At 48.9% G+C, this 14,001-nt stretch overlaps 1 protein-coding gene across 1 annotated transcript in view; it reads right to left on the bottom strand.

The window, feature by feature from the left end:
- Positions 1 to 2,514: 2,514 nt before the first annotated feature.
- Positions 2,515 to 14,001, bottom strand: part of NLRP2 (NLR family pyrin domain containing 2) — a 33,563-nt gene continuing 22,076 nt past the window's right edge. The window contains exons 9-13 of the mRNA XM_033224419.1: positions 10,460 to 10,630; positions 9,991 to 10,161; positions 6,269 to 6,439; positions 5,494 to 5,664; positions 2,515 to 2,898 (exon numbers count right to left, since the gene is read on the bottom strand). Coding sequence (XP_033080310.1) covers positions 2,760 to 2,898; positions 5,494 to 5,664; positions 6,269 to 6,439; positions 9,991 to 10,161; positions 10,460 to 10,630 — 823 coding nt within the window. The 3' untranslated portion in view covers positions 2,515 to 2,759. The remainder of the gene's footprint in view (positions 2,899 to 5,493; positions 5,665 to 6,268; positions 6,440 to 9,990; positions 10,162 to 10,459; positions 10,631 to 14,001) is intronic.

Below are 14,001 nucleotides of genomic sequence, written 5' to 3'. Positions count from 1 at the left end.
GCGGTGGCTCAAGCCTGTAATCCCAGCACTTTGGGAGGCCGAGACGGGCGGATCACGAGGTCAGGAGATCGAGACCATCCTGGCTAACACAGTGAAACCCCGTCTCTACTAAAAATACAAAAACTAGCCGGGCGAGGTGGCGGGCGCCTGTAGTCCCAGCTACTCGGGAGGCTGAGGCAGGAGAATGGCGTGAACCCGGGAGGCGGAGCTTGCAGTGAGCTGAGATCCGGCCACTGCACTCCAGTCCGGGCGACAGAGCTAGACTCCGCCTCAAAAAAAAAAAAAAAAAGAAAAAGAAAAAGAAAAAAGAAATGTTGCTGGGTGTGGTGGCTCATGCCTGTAATCCCAGCACTTTGGGAGACCACGGCAGGTGGATCACCTGAGGTTAGGAGTTCGAGACCAGCCTGACCAACATGGTAAAACCCCGTCTCTCCTAAAAATACAAAATTAGCCGGGTGTGGTGGCGCATGCCTGTAATCCCAGCTACTCGGGAGGCCGAGGCAGGAGAATCGCTTGAACCAGGGGAGGTGGAGGCTGCGGTGTGCTAAAATCGTGCCATTGCACTCCAACCTGGACAAGAGTGAAACTGTCTCAAAAAAAAAGTTATTTTATTAGTGTTTAATAAAAACTTGTACTGTTATTTTTTCCCCCTTACCATCCATTTGTTTGCTCATCCAGTAAACACAGACAGCAATGTTAAAGTTATTATTCTGTCTCCCCATGAGAAGCAACTTTGCCAATTAGAGTAGTTCCTTTTGTTTGTGGTTTTACAGTGTAGAGCTTGCACTGTTGCTTTGCTGAATTTGAATTCTGTATCACAATGAAATCCTGGAGACTCTATAGGGAAAAACTAGGCATACCATTTTTTTTTTTTTTTTTGAGAAAGTGTCACTGTTGCCCAGGCTAGAGTGCAGTAGCGCAGTCCTCACCTCACTGCAACCTCCGCCTTCTAGGTTTAAGCAATTCTCCTGCCTCAGCCTCCCAAGTAGCTGGGATTACAGGCACGTGCCACCACACCTGGCTAATGTTTTGTATTTTTAGTAGAGACGGGGTTTCACCATGTTGGCCAGTCTGGTCTCCAACTCCTGACCTCGCGATCCGCCCACCTCAGCCTCCCAAAGTGCTGGGATTACAGGTGTGAGCCACCGTGCCTGGCAATAGAAAAGATTCTATTTTAAGTTGGAATTTTTAAAAAGCAAATCAGAGCAATGACATGGTCATATATGAGCTACACTGAAGCACCTAAAATATTGTATGTTGGTAGGAGAAATCCTCTGGCAAGTAATACTCAACAAGCAGTGATCCATGCAGGTCAATAAATAACAAGGCAGGCTAGGCACAGTGGCTCCCAGCACTTTGGGAGGCTGAGGCAGGAATATTACTTGAGCCTGGGAGTTCGACACCAGCCTGGGCAACATAGTGAGACCGTCTTCAAAAAAACCCAAGAATTGGCCTGGTTTGGTGCCGTGCATCTGTAGTCCCAGCTACTGAGAAGGTTGAGGCTGGAGGATCACTTGAACCTGGGAGCTTGAGGCTGCAGTGAGCTATAGTGCTATTATTGTACTCCAACCTGGGTAACAGAGCAACACTCACTCTTGAGGGGAAAAAAAAAAAAAAAAGCCAGGTACAGTGGCTCGTGCCTATAATCCCAGCACTCTGGGAGCTTAGGTGGGCGGATCACTTGAGGTCAGGAGTTTGAGACCAGCCTGGCCAACATGGTGAAACCTCATCTGTACTAAAAATACAAAAAAAAATTTAGCTGGGTATGGTGGGGGATGCCTATAATCCCAGCTACTCGGGAGGCTGAGACAGAATTGCTTGAACCTGGGAGGTTGTAGTGAGCTGAGATCGTGCCACTGTACTCCAGCATGGGCAACAGAGTGAAATTCAAATCTTAAAAAAAAAAAAAAAAAAAAGAAATACCAAGGCGGCAAGACAAAGATTGACAAGGCAACAGAAACCAATGCAATTAAACACTGTCAACTTCCCCCACCCCCCAGGTTCTCCCCAGTAAGGTATCTTTTTTTTGTTGTGAGACAGAGTCTCGCTCTATTGCCCAGGCTGGAGTGCAGTGGCTGGATCTCGGCTCACTGCAAGCTCCGCCTCCCGGGCTTACACCCTTCCCCTGCCTCAGCCTGTAGGTGGCGGGTGCCTGTAGCTGGGACTACAGGCGCCCGCCACCTCGCCTGGCTAGTTTTTTGTATGTTTTAGTAGAGACGGGGTTTCACCACGTTAGCCGGGGTGGTCTCGATCTCCCGACCTCGTGATCCGCCCGCCTCAGCCTCCCAAAGTGCCGGAATTATAGGCTTAAGCCACCGTGCTCGGCCTGTTTTTTGTATTTTTTTTTAGTAGAGACGGGGTTTCACCGTGTTAGCCAGGATTGTCTCGATCTCCTGACCTCGTGATCTGCCCATCTCGGCCTCCCAAAAGTGTTGGGATTACAGGCGTGAGCCCCCGCGCCCGGCCAAGATTATCTTTTCTCTGACTTGTAAAAGTCCATTATTAAGTAACAGCTTCATTTGTGAATGCTCTCACCTTTATTTCTCTCAACGTACCCGTGATACAGGCATTTCGTATGTAACAGTTAAGGACGTGTGCACGTGTAAAACAGAGGCAGAACCATGGCTGAAACATCTAGCCTAGCAGTGAACTCATTATCCCTGAGGAGTGGGGGTGGGGGAGAAGAGGAGTCACAGGCAGTTCACCAACACCTGGAAGATCAACAACTTCATGGAGAATGAGTGACTCGTGGGGGGGATTCAGATCATGAAGTCATGAGAAGAAGGTCTTTTTTTCCTGGGATCATGTTTCTCAGTATCAATAATCAGTTGTGGGTTGTTTTCTTCTATTTCTTCCTGCAGCTTATGGAGTTCATCATTAAAGTCATCTATTTTCAACCTGGGGTACAATGGGGGAGGAAAAGGTTACTTTGTGTGTCAAGAAGATTTTTCCAATTCCCAAGTACCTGAAATTCTGTTGAGGTACAGAGCATGGGTCACCTTTCCTGATTATTCTAGGTGGCAAAGGAGTGTTCCATATCGATTTTCTTTTTTTCTTTGAGACAGTCTGTTGCCCAGGCTAGAGTGCAGTGGCACCATCTCAGCTCACTGCAACCTATGCCCCTAGGGTTCAAGCCATCCTATCCTCTGCCTCCTGAGTAGCTGGGACTACAGGCGCCTGCCACCATGCTCAGCTAATTTTGTATTTTTAATAGAGTTGAGGTTGTACCATGTTGCCCAGACCACACTTGGCCTGATTGCTTATTTATTTTTAAATATAAAATGAGGCCAGATGTGGTGGGTCATGCCTGTAAAGCCAGCACTTTGGGAGAGTAAGGCGGGCAGATCACTTGAGGTCAGGAGTTTGAGACCAGCCTAGGCAAGATGGTGAAAGTCCATCTCTACTAAAAATATAAAAGTTAGCTGGGTGTGATGGTGCGTGCCTATAGTCCCAGCTACTCAGGAGGCTGAGACAAGGAGAATCACTTGAACCTGGGAGGTGGATGTCACAGTGAGCCGAGATCGGGCCATTGCACTCCAGCCTGAGCAACAGAGAGATTTTTGTCTCAAAAATAAATAATAAAATGCAAAATTAAAGACTTTCATTTCTCTTTTTAATCTTTTTCATTCCTCTTATTCTCAACCATGTTGATCTGATGAGAAAAACATAACATCAGGTTAACCTTGTAATGGTATCAAGCCATTGTATATTTTTAGATTTTTTTTTTTTTTTTTTTTTTCCTGAGGCGGAGAGTCTCGCTCTGTCGCCGGGGCTGGAGTGCAGTGGCTGGATCTCGGCTCACTGCAAGCTCCGCCTCCCGGGTTCGTGCCATTCTCCTGCCTCAGCCTCCCGAGTAGCTGGGACTACAGGCGCCCGCCACCTCGCCCGGCTAGTTTTTTGTATTTTTTAGTAGAGATGGGGTTTCACAGTGTTAGCCAGATGGTCTCGATGTCCTGACCTCGTGATCTGCCCGTCTCGGCCTCTCAAAGTGCTGGGATTACAGGCTTGAGCCACTGCGCCCGGCCGTATTTTTAGATTCTTGTTTATCATGCACAGAAAATGGAATTGCTGAGTGCAGCTGGGCTATAGCTCTAATACCTGCCTACCTGCTCCATCACCCACTTTGGCAACTTCTACTCAGTGGACCCAAGAGTACCAGGTTAAACAGAGGAGATGCAGGCCAAGCGCGGTGGCTCACGCCTGCAATCCTGGCACTTTGGGAGGCTGAGGCAGGCAGGTCGCCTGAAGTTGGGAGTTCGAGGCCAGCCTGACCAACATGGAGCAACCCCGTCTCTACTAAAAATACAAAATGAGCCAGATGTGGTGCACATGCCTGTAGTCCCAGCTACTTGGGAGGCTGAGGGAGGAGAACTGCTTGAACCCGGGAGGCGGAGGTTGCAGTGAGCCAAGATTGCACCACTGCACTCCAGGCTGGGCAACAAGAGCAAAACTCCATCTCCAAAAAATAAACTCAAAGCTTAAAAAGCCCTTAACGTCCATATGTCTTTTGACTTGCAAAGTATCTTAGGCTGAGATTCATGTTAAGCAAGTAATCTATGTTTCTTCTACATAAAGATTATTTTAAGCCAGCAGTAGACTATATTGCTTGTGAGAATTTCTGGAAGTTCCCACACTCCTAGGAAGGGGCTCTTGGTTCTTTGACGCCATGGTATTGAAATACAACTCAGGCTGGGTGCAGTGGCTCATGCCTGTAATCCTAGCACTTTGGGATGCTGCGGTGGGTGAACCACCAAGGTCAGGAGTTCGAGACCACCCTGGCCAACATGGCAAAACCTGTCTCTACTAAAGATACAAAAATTAGCTACGTGTGGTGGTGTATGCCTGTAATCCCAGCTACATGGGAGGCTGAGGCATGAGAATAGCCTGAACCTGGGAGGCGGAGGTTGTAGTTAGCTGAGATACTACACCACTATACCCCAGCCTGGGCAACAGAGCGAGACTCCATCTCAGAAAACAAAACAAAACAAAACCCAAAACCCCAACAAAACCCAACAAACAAAACACAATCCAATGACAACTGGCTCTCGTGAGCAGGTAGACAAGCAGCCATGGCTGGGTGCAATGGTTCATGCTTATAAACCTAGCTACTCAGCAGGAACGGAGGTAGGAGGATTGCTTGAGCCCAGGAACTGGAGTGAGCCATCATTGTGCTGCTGGACTCCAGCCTGGGGAACATAGTGAGTTCTTGCCTCAAACAAAAAAAAAGGGCTGGGCACAGTGGTTCACGCCTGTAATCCCAGCACTTTGGGAGACCGAGGGAGGTGGATCACTTGAGGTCAGGAGTTCGAGACCAGCCTGGCCAACATGGTGAAACCCCGTCTCTACTAAAAATACAGAAATTAGCTGGGTGTGGTGGCGGGCACCTGTAATTCCAGCTACCGGATCAGTCTCCTACAGCAGGTCCATGTCATTATGTTTCCCCTAAAACCACCACCCCGGAGGAAGCCTGACGGGGAAGTAAATGGATCATACCTGAGTGTCTGGAGGGTGCCGTTGGGACGTGTCAAGGTTTTAAACAGCATCTTCACTCCACTAGAGCCCAAGGGATTCTGGCCCAGGTCCAGAGTGATGAGGCTCTGGTTGCAGCTAAGGGCAGAGCAGAGGTCTTCACAACTGAAGGGAGGGATGGAACATCCCCACAGCCTGAGGAGACACAGAAATGAGCACGTTGATTCAACTGGTGCTGATCGATGCCCTCCTATAAGCCAAGCACAGCCTCGGGTGTTGGGGACCTGCATGACCAACACAAGTCTCAGGCCGGGCGCCGTGGCTCACGCCTGTAATCCCAGCACTTTGGGAGGCCCAGGTGGGTGGATCACGAGGTCAGGAGATCGAGACCATCCTAGCTAACCTGGTGAAACCCCGTCTCTACTAAAAAATACAAAAAACTAGCCGGGCGAGCTGGTGCGCGCCTGTAGTCCCAGCTACTCGGGAGGCTGAGGCAGGAGAATGGCATGAACCCGGGAGGCGGAGCTTGCAGTGAGCTGAGATCCAGCCACTGCACTCCAGCTGGGCAACAGAGCAAGACTCCATCTCAAAAAAAAAAAAAAAAAAAAAAAAAAAAAAAAGGACTTAGACATAGACTAGAACTATTCCTTTAACCATCCTAGTGAAAGCTCAGTTGACTCGGATTATCCGAGTCCTCTCAGTTACATAAGTTGGGAAATTGGCTTCACTGATTGTTTTACATTAGCCACAGATTCAATAAGGTCTAAGTAGAGGAAGTTGAACTTACAAGTTAACTCACCACAGACATCTCAAATTGCACAGTGGTTTGCTCAAAGCCTCGCACAGGACCTTCACTCCGGTAACTCCTATGTGATTCAGTCCAAGATCCAAACACGACAGGCTTGATTTTTCTTGGAGGAGCTTTGCGAGACTGCAGCAGCCATCGCTCGTGATGTCGCAGTTCCACAGCCTAGAAATCAACCACAGGAAGAAAGCAAGCCCGAACCTGTGAGTTCTCACTGGTGTGAGGCACCTTCGACTCTGAGCCGTGGGTTTTAGATACGCTTAGACAATGGTGACCTGGAAATGGAATCATGGGGTGTGTGGTGGACAGAAGAATGGCCTCCCAAGTCCCAACTCCTGGCACCTGTGAGCAAAAGGGACCTCGCATCTTAGATGTGACTGAGCATCTTAAGATGCTTTATATCCTGGTTTATTTGGGTAGGTCCAGCAATCACAGGGATCCTCGTAAGAGGGAGCTGAGAGTCAAAGCCAGCAGGAGGTGACGTGATAAGGGAGCCAGAGCAATGTTTGAAGATGCTCTGCTGAAGTCGGAGGAAGGGCCACAAGCCAAGGAATGCAGGTGGCCAACAGAAGCTGGAGAAGTAAAAAGGATTCTCAGCGGGCACGGTGGCTCACTTCAACCTCCGCTTCCCGGGTTCACGTGATTCTCATGCCCCAGTCTTCCGAATATCTGGGATTACAGGCACACGCACACGTGTGTGTACCACCACACCCGGCTAAGTTCTGTATTTTTAGTAGAGACAGGGTTTCACCATGTTAGCCAGGCTGGTCTCGAACTCCCAGTCTCAGATGATCTGCCCATCCTGGCCTCCCTAATGTGCTGGGATTATAATTCTATTTCCTAAATTCAGTTGCTAGAGAGGTAGTGTCTTACAGGCAAAAGACGCCAGCTCAGACTCCAACGTATCTGGTAGTAGGATCTGAGATACCAACCAACACAGCTTATCAGACAGATTTCACCTTAAGATCTGTTTTCTTTCTTCTGTCTCAATAGAGTTCTAACCTTAATTATAATTTGAACTATGATGCCCACATATCTCTGGGTCCCAAGCGAAGTATACCACTAGCTGAGGGACACAGGACCTGGAAGGGCCATGGAAATAGAGGGCAGATTGGAGCCCATGACAGAGGAGTGAAAACACACCCCCCTAAATCTTAAAGGTTTGTGAATGTACAGAAACTTCTTTTTTCTTTGAGACAGTCTGGCTCTGACGCCCAGGTTGGAGTACAGGAGTGCAGTCTTGGCTCACTGAAACCTCCGCCTCCTGGGTTCAAGCAATTCTCTGCCTCACCCTCCCAAGTAGCTGGGATTACAGACATCCAACACCACGCCTGGCTAATTTTGTATTTTTAGTAAAAGATGGGGTTTCACGTGTTAGCCAGGCTGGTCTTGAACTCCTGACCTCATGATCCACCTGCCTCAGCCTCCCAAAGTGCTGGGATTACAGGCGTGAGCCACCATACCCAGCCTTCTAGAAACTTCCATGACTGTGTGATGGCGGAAAGCCCACATAAGACTAAAGGGAAGTTGACAACTTAGCAAAATAGGGGCATAGATCAAAAAGTTGAATTGAGGGGGCCGGCACAGTGGCTCACGCCTATAATCCCAGCACTGTGGGAGGCTGAGGTGGGCAGATCACCTGAGGTCAGTAGTTCGAGACCAGCCTGACCAACGTGGTGAAACCTCGTCTCTACTAAAAATACAGAAGTTAGCTGGGTGTGGTGGCGTGCACCTTAATCCCTGGGACGCTGAGGCAGGAGAATGGCAGGAACCCGGGAAGCGGAGCTTGCAGTGAGCCAAGATCGAGCCACTGCACTACAGCCTGGGAGACAGCGAGAGTCCGTCTCAAAACAAAAACAAAAAACAAAAAACAAAAACACCATACACATGCATACACAAAACCAAGAAAACTAGACATTAATTTGAAGATAGCAAGTGAGTGACATCTCACTGCCTGTGGGACTTCAGTTTTAGTGTTTCAGGGCCCAAATACAGTGGGTGTGGGAAGAATCCCTTCCTTCTACCCATCTCCAGCCATGAACTGAGTATGTCATTAAAGTGGGTAGTTTCCAGATGCCAGGTGCATATCCTAGATTAAAGCTACTTTACAGGAAGATGACAGTTCCCAACTGTTGGAGGTGACGTTAGAGACAAAGAATACCAGAGATGTATGGCCAGGAGCAGTGGCTCATGCCTGTAATCCTAGCACTTTGGAAGACTGAGGTGGGCAGATGACGAGGTCAAGAGTTCGAGACCATCCTGGCCAACGTGGTGAAACCCGTCTCTACTAAAAATACAAAAATTAGCCAGACGTGGTCGTGGGTGCCTGTAGTCCCAGCTACTCGGGAGGCTGATGCAGGAGAATTGCTTGAAGCCAGAAGTTGCAGTGAGCCGAGATCACGCCATTGCACTCCAACCTGGGCAACAGAGCAAGACTCCATCTTAAAAAAGAAAAAAAAACACCAGAGATGAATCGAATCTCTGAACAGAAACCATCAGTGCAGACAGTTTTTTTTTTTTTTTTTTTTTTTGTTTGAGACAATCTCGTTCTGTCACCCAGGCTGGCATGATCTTGGCTCCCTGTAAGCTCTGCCTCCTGGCTTCAAGCAATTCTCCTGCCTCAGCCTCCCAAGTAGCTGGGATTACAGGACCACACCACACGCCTAATTTTTGTATTTTTAGTAGAGACAGGGTTTCACCATGTTGGCCAGGCTGGACTCAAGCTCCTGACCTCAGGTGATCTGCCTACCTTGGCCTCCCAAAGTGCTGAGACTACAGGCGTGAGCCACCGTGCCAGAACTCAATTCTTTTCTAAAGATTTGTCCTATAATTTTTTCTTGGAGAGAGTGTCTTGTTCTATTGCCTAGACTGTATTGCAGTGGTGCAATCTCAGCTCACTGCAACCTCCACCTCCCAGGTTCAAGTGATTCTCCTGCCTTAGCCTCCTGAGTAACTGGGATTACAGGCATGTCCCACCATCCCCAGCTAATTTTCGTATTTTTAGTAGAGAGATGATGTTTCACCATATTGGCCAGGCTGGTCTTGAACTCCTGGTCTGAAGGGCTCTTCCTGCCTCGGCCTCCCGAGGTGCTGGGATTACAGGCGTGAGCCACTGTGCCAGGCCACCTGTCCTACAATTTTAGTATTAACAGGAAGATCATATTGAGCATGTAGCTTCCAATAGCTTCCATTGGGAGTCGGAGCCTATGATGGCCCAGAAGACTACCTGATTTGCAAATCATTAAATAAATGAATTCCATTTACAACCAATTGCATGCAATTTATGTTACACAATTATAGGTCTAAGAACACAGATTAAGAGAAAACACAGCGTGGAGCGAGATGGCTCATGCCTATAACCCTAGCACTTTGGGAGGCCAAGGCAGGCAGATCTCTTGAGCTCAGGAGTTTGAGACCAGCCTAGGCAACATAGCGAGACGCCATCTCAAATACATGCATAAAGAGGGAAAAAAAAAAACCCTGAAAACCAGCTATATTCTCCAAATCCCTATAGATTACTACTACTACTACTACTACTACTACTACTACTTATATTTTTTTTCCTATCACCATCTCCCCAGATCTCACCAGTTGTAACCATTAGCACCATGCTTGGGGCATTTAGAGGAATTAAGTGTTCTCATAACCACCCTACTAGAACCCGGAGGTGGGGGACTATGTACATACACACACACACGCAGCCAGCACAGACTTACACCAAGGCCTGCAGTTTACACTCAGGGTAGCTCAGGCCCTCACACAGAAACTTCACCCCTGTATCCTTGAGGGAGTTCTTGGCCAAGCACAGGTGTGTCAGCTCCCGGCTGACCACCAAAACAGCAGCAAGGTCCTTGCAATTGGCTTCTGTCAGGTGACAGTTTTCCAACCTGCAAAAGAATCACAAATGACAACACGGTTGACATTTCCAACTTCTCGGCTATCTCCAAATGCCAGCATCCGAAAGCCCCTTCTTGTGAACTCCCCACCCTCTGTCACGCGCTGGTGATCCTAGGAAGGAACAGGAAGGAGAGAACAAGATTCACAAGCCATCGGCCTGGATCTAAACATGGGAACAGGTGTTCACATCAGCGAGAGGTTCCAAACAGCCAAATCAGGCATGACCATTGCTCGTCTATGGCCCCAGATAGAAACCACAGCTGCTCTGGAGGAAGAGGGGAGACTTACGACAACCTCTGCAGGAAGCACTTTGGGTGCCTCAAAGTTGTATACAGCAACTTGGCACCCTCATCCAGGAGCTCATTGTCGGAGAGGTTTACGCACATCAGGGACTGGTTGGCTTCAAGGGCCAAGGAGAGATCAGCCCACTGCTGAGTGGTAGCAGAACAAGACACCAGCCTGTGGGAGAAATGGGAACAAGTGTTTTTTTTTTTTTTTTTTTTTTGAGACGGAGTCTCACTCTTGTTGCCCAGGCTGGAGTGCAATGGCACAGTCTCGGCTCACAGCAACCTCCGCCACCCAGGTTCAAGCGATTCTCCTGCCTCAGCCTCCCGAGTAGCTGGGATTGCAGGCATGCACCACCAAGCCTGGCTGATTTTGTATTTTTAGTAGAGACGGGGTTTCTCCACATTGGTCAGGCTGGTCTCGAACTCCTGACCTCAGGCGGTCCACCTGCCTTGGTCTCCCAAAGTGCTGGGGTTACAGGCGTGAGCCAGTGCATCCAGCGGAATAAGTCATTCTTGAGAGTCTAACCACGGAATCGTCTTTGATTTATATCTCACTGGTTATGTTACATCCCGACTTGAATTATCTGGAGCAGTGATTGTCAAAAGGTGGTCCCCAGACCAGTGGCATCAGCATTGTCCAGGAATCAGCTAGGAAATACACGAACCTCAGTCAACCTGACTCAAATGTTGGATGCAGAGTCCACTAACCTATGTTTCACTGTTTGGTTTTTTTAAAGGGAATTATTCTGTGTCACCCAGGCTGGAGTGTAGTGGCACAATCTTGGCTCACAGCAACCTCCGCCTCCTGGATTCAAGCAATTCTCCTGCCTCAGCCTCCCGAGTAGCTGGGATTACAGGCGTGTGCCATCTTGCCTGGCTAATTTTTGTATTTTTAGTAGAGACGGGTTTTCACCATGTTGGCCAGGCTGGTCTCAAACTCCTAACTTTGGCCAGGGCCATGGCTCACACCTGTAATCCCAACACTTTGGGAGGCCGAGGCGGGCAGATCACGAGGTCAGAAGTTTGAGAAACCCCAGCTCTACTAAACATAAGAAAATTAGCTGGGCGTGGTGGCGCACGCCTGTAGTCCCAGCTACTCAAGAGGCTGAGGCAAGAGAATTGAACCCAGGAGGTAGAGGCTGCGGTGAGCCAAGATCACTCCACTGCATTCCAGCCTGGGCGACAGAGCAAGATTCCATCTCAAAACAAAAATTCCTGACTTCAAGCGCTACACCAGCCTAGGCCTCCCAAAGTACTGGGATTACAGGTATAAGCCACCATGCCCAGCCCTCTAACTTACGTTTCAAGGTGCTCTGTTTTCATCTGGAAAATGTGTTAGAATAAATTCGTAAGAAATGAGTGGCTGGGCATGGCGGCTCATGCCTGTAATCCCAGCACTTTGGCAGGTAGATCCCAGGCCAAGGCAGGTAGATCATGAGGCCAGGAGTTTAAGACCAGCCAGGACAACATGATGAAACCCCATTTCTCCTAAAACTACAAGAATTAGCTGGGAGGGGTGGCACATGGCTGTAATCCCAGCATTTTGGAAGGCAGGTGGATCACTTGAGGTCAGGAGTTCGAGACCAGCCTGGCCAACATGGTGAAACCCCGTCTCTACTAAAGACACAAAAAATTAGCTGGGTGTGGTGGATTCCCGAGGTCAGGAGTTTGAGACCACCCTGGCTACCAGCATGGCGTAACCCTGTCTCTACTAGAAATACAAAAATACAGCTGGGTGCCTGTAATCCCAGCTACTCAGGAAGTTGAGGCAGGAGAATCACTTGAACCTGGGAGGCCAAGGTTGCAGTGAACCAAGATTGTGGCACTGCACTCCGGTCTGAGAGGCAGAGCAAGACTATCTCGAGGGAAAAAAAGAAACAGATTAGTGACCCACATCTTTAATTTACCCGATGTTCCCCCTCACCCTGTACCCCATTATTCTCATGTAACAAAGAAAAGAGGGTAACTGTAGTGGTTAGGAACGACAGCAGCCACTATTGAATACATGGGCTTGGATCTGGTTTCATTTCAACCTTCAAATACCTGTGAGATGTACAGTATCCCATTCAACCGAGAAGAAGATCCCATTAAGCAGCCTAGGATCCTTATCAGTAGAGCCAGAGCAATTTTTTTTTTTTTTTTTTTACTCTCGAGATGGGAGTTTTGCTCTGCTGCCCAGGCTGGAGTACAATGGCGTGATCTTGGCTCACTGCAAACTCTGCCTCTTGGGTTCAAGCAATTCTCCTGCCTCAGCCTCCATGAGTACCTGGGATTACAGGCGCCCGCCACCATGCCGGCTAATATTTCTGTATTTTTAGTAGAGACAGGGTTTCACCATGTTGGCCTGACTGGTCTTGAATTCCTGACCTTGTGATCCACCCGCCCTGGCCTCCTAAAGTGCTGGGATTATAGGCGATTATAGGCATGAGCCACCACATCCGGTCAAGATTTTTTTTTTTTTTTTTGAGATAGTCTCGCCCTGTTGACCAGGCTGGAGTGCAGTGGTGTGATCTCAGCTCACTGCTACCTCCACCTCTCAGGTTTAAATGATTCTCCTGCCTCCGCCTCCTGAGTAACTGGGACTACAGGCGTGTGCCAACATGCCCCGCTCATTTTTGTATTATTAGTAGAGACGGGGTTTTACCACGTTAACCAGGCTGGTTTCGAACTCCTGACTTCAAGTGATTCACTGCCTCAGCCTCCCAAAGTGCTGGCATCACAGGCGTGAGCTACTGGGCCTGGCCCAGGGGAACAATTTGAGGCCAGTGACCACCTACCACGCCAGTGTGGCCAAGTGAGGCTCCTGGAAGCCCAGGACGCATGATGGTTCTCATCACCTGGGCAGCCATGTGGAGAGCTTCCCAAGGGGAGGGCTCTCAAACCAGAAGACCAACAGAAAAGGGGCAACTCCATGTTCCTGAAGGAATCTTGCTTGAAAAATGTCAATAGCTGGTATTCTGAATCCTCATACAGGAGAAGCATGAACCATGATGAATGATCTCTGACAGAAGCTCAAGATTCAGGGCCGGGCATGGTGGCTCACGCCCCACTTTGGGAGGCTGAGGAGGATGATCACCTGAGGTCATGAGTTCGAGACCAACCTGGCCAATGTGATAAAAACCCATTTCTACTAAGAATACAAAAATTAACCAGGTATGGTGGCATGTACTTGTAATCCCAGCTACTCAGGAGGCTGAGGCAGGAGAATCACCTGAACCTGGGAGGTAGAGGTTGCAGTGAGCTGAGATCATACCATTGCACTCCAGGCTGGGTGACAGAGCAAGACTCCATCTCAAAAAAAAAAAAAAAAGGAACATAAGGATTCTGGCTGGGCACAGTGGCTCACGCCTATAATCCTAGCACTTTGGGAGCCTGGGGGGGGGGGGGGCAGGCCATCTGAGGTCATAAGTTCAAGACCAGTCTGGCAAATGTGGCGAAACAGTCTCTACTAAAAGCACAAAGATTAGCCGGGCGTGGTGGGTGCTTATAATCCCAGCTACTTGGGAGGCTGAGGCAGAGGTTGCAGTGAGTCAAGATCATGCC

This window comes from Trachypithecus francoisi, unplaced genomic scaffold, assembly GCF_009764315.1.
Source record: "Trachypithecus francoisi isolate TF-2019V2 unplaced genomic scaffold, Tfra_2.0 Lachesis_group12, whole genome shotgun sequence".
In the NCBI taxonomy this organism is placed as follows: Eukaryota; Metazoa; Chordata; class Mammalia; order Primates; family Cercopithecidae; genus Trachypithecus; species Trachypithecus francoisi.
The sequence above is the reverse complement of the archived record's forward strand: the minus strand, read 5'-3'. Positions and strand labels throughout refer to the sequence as shown.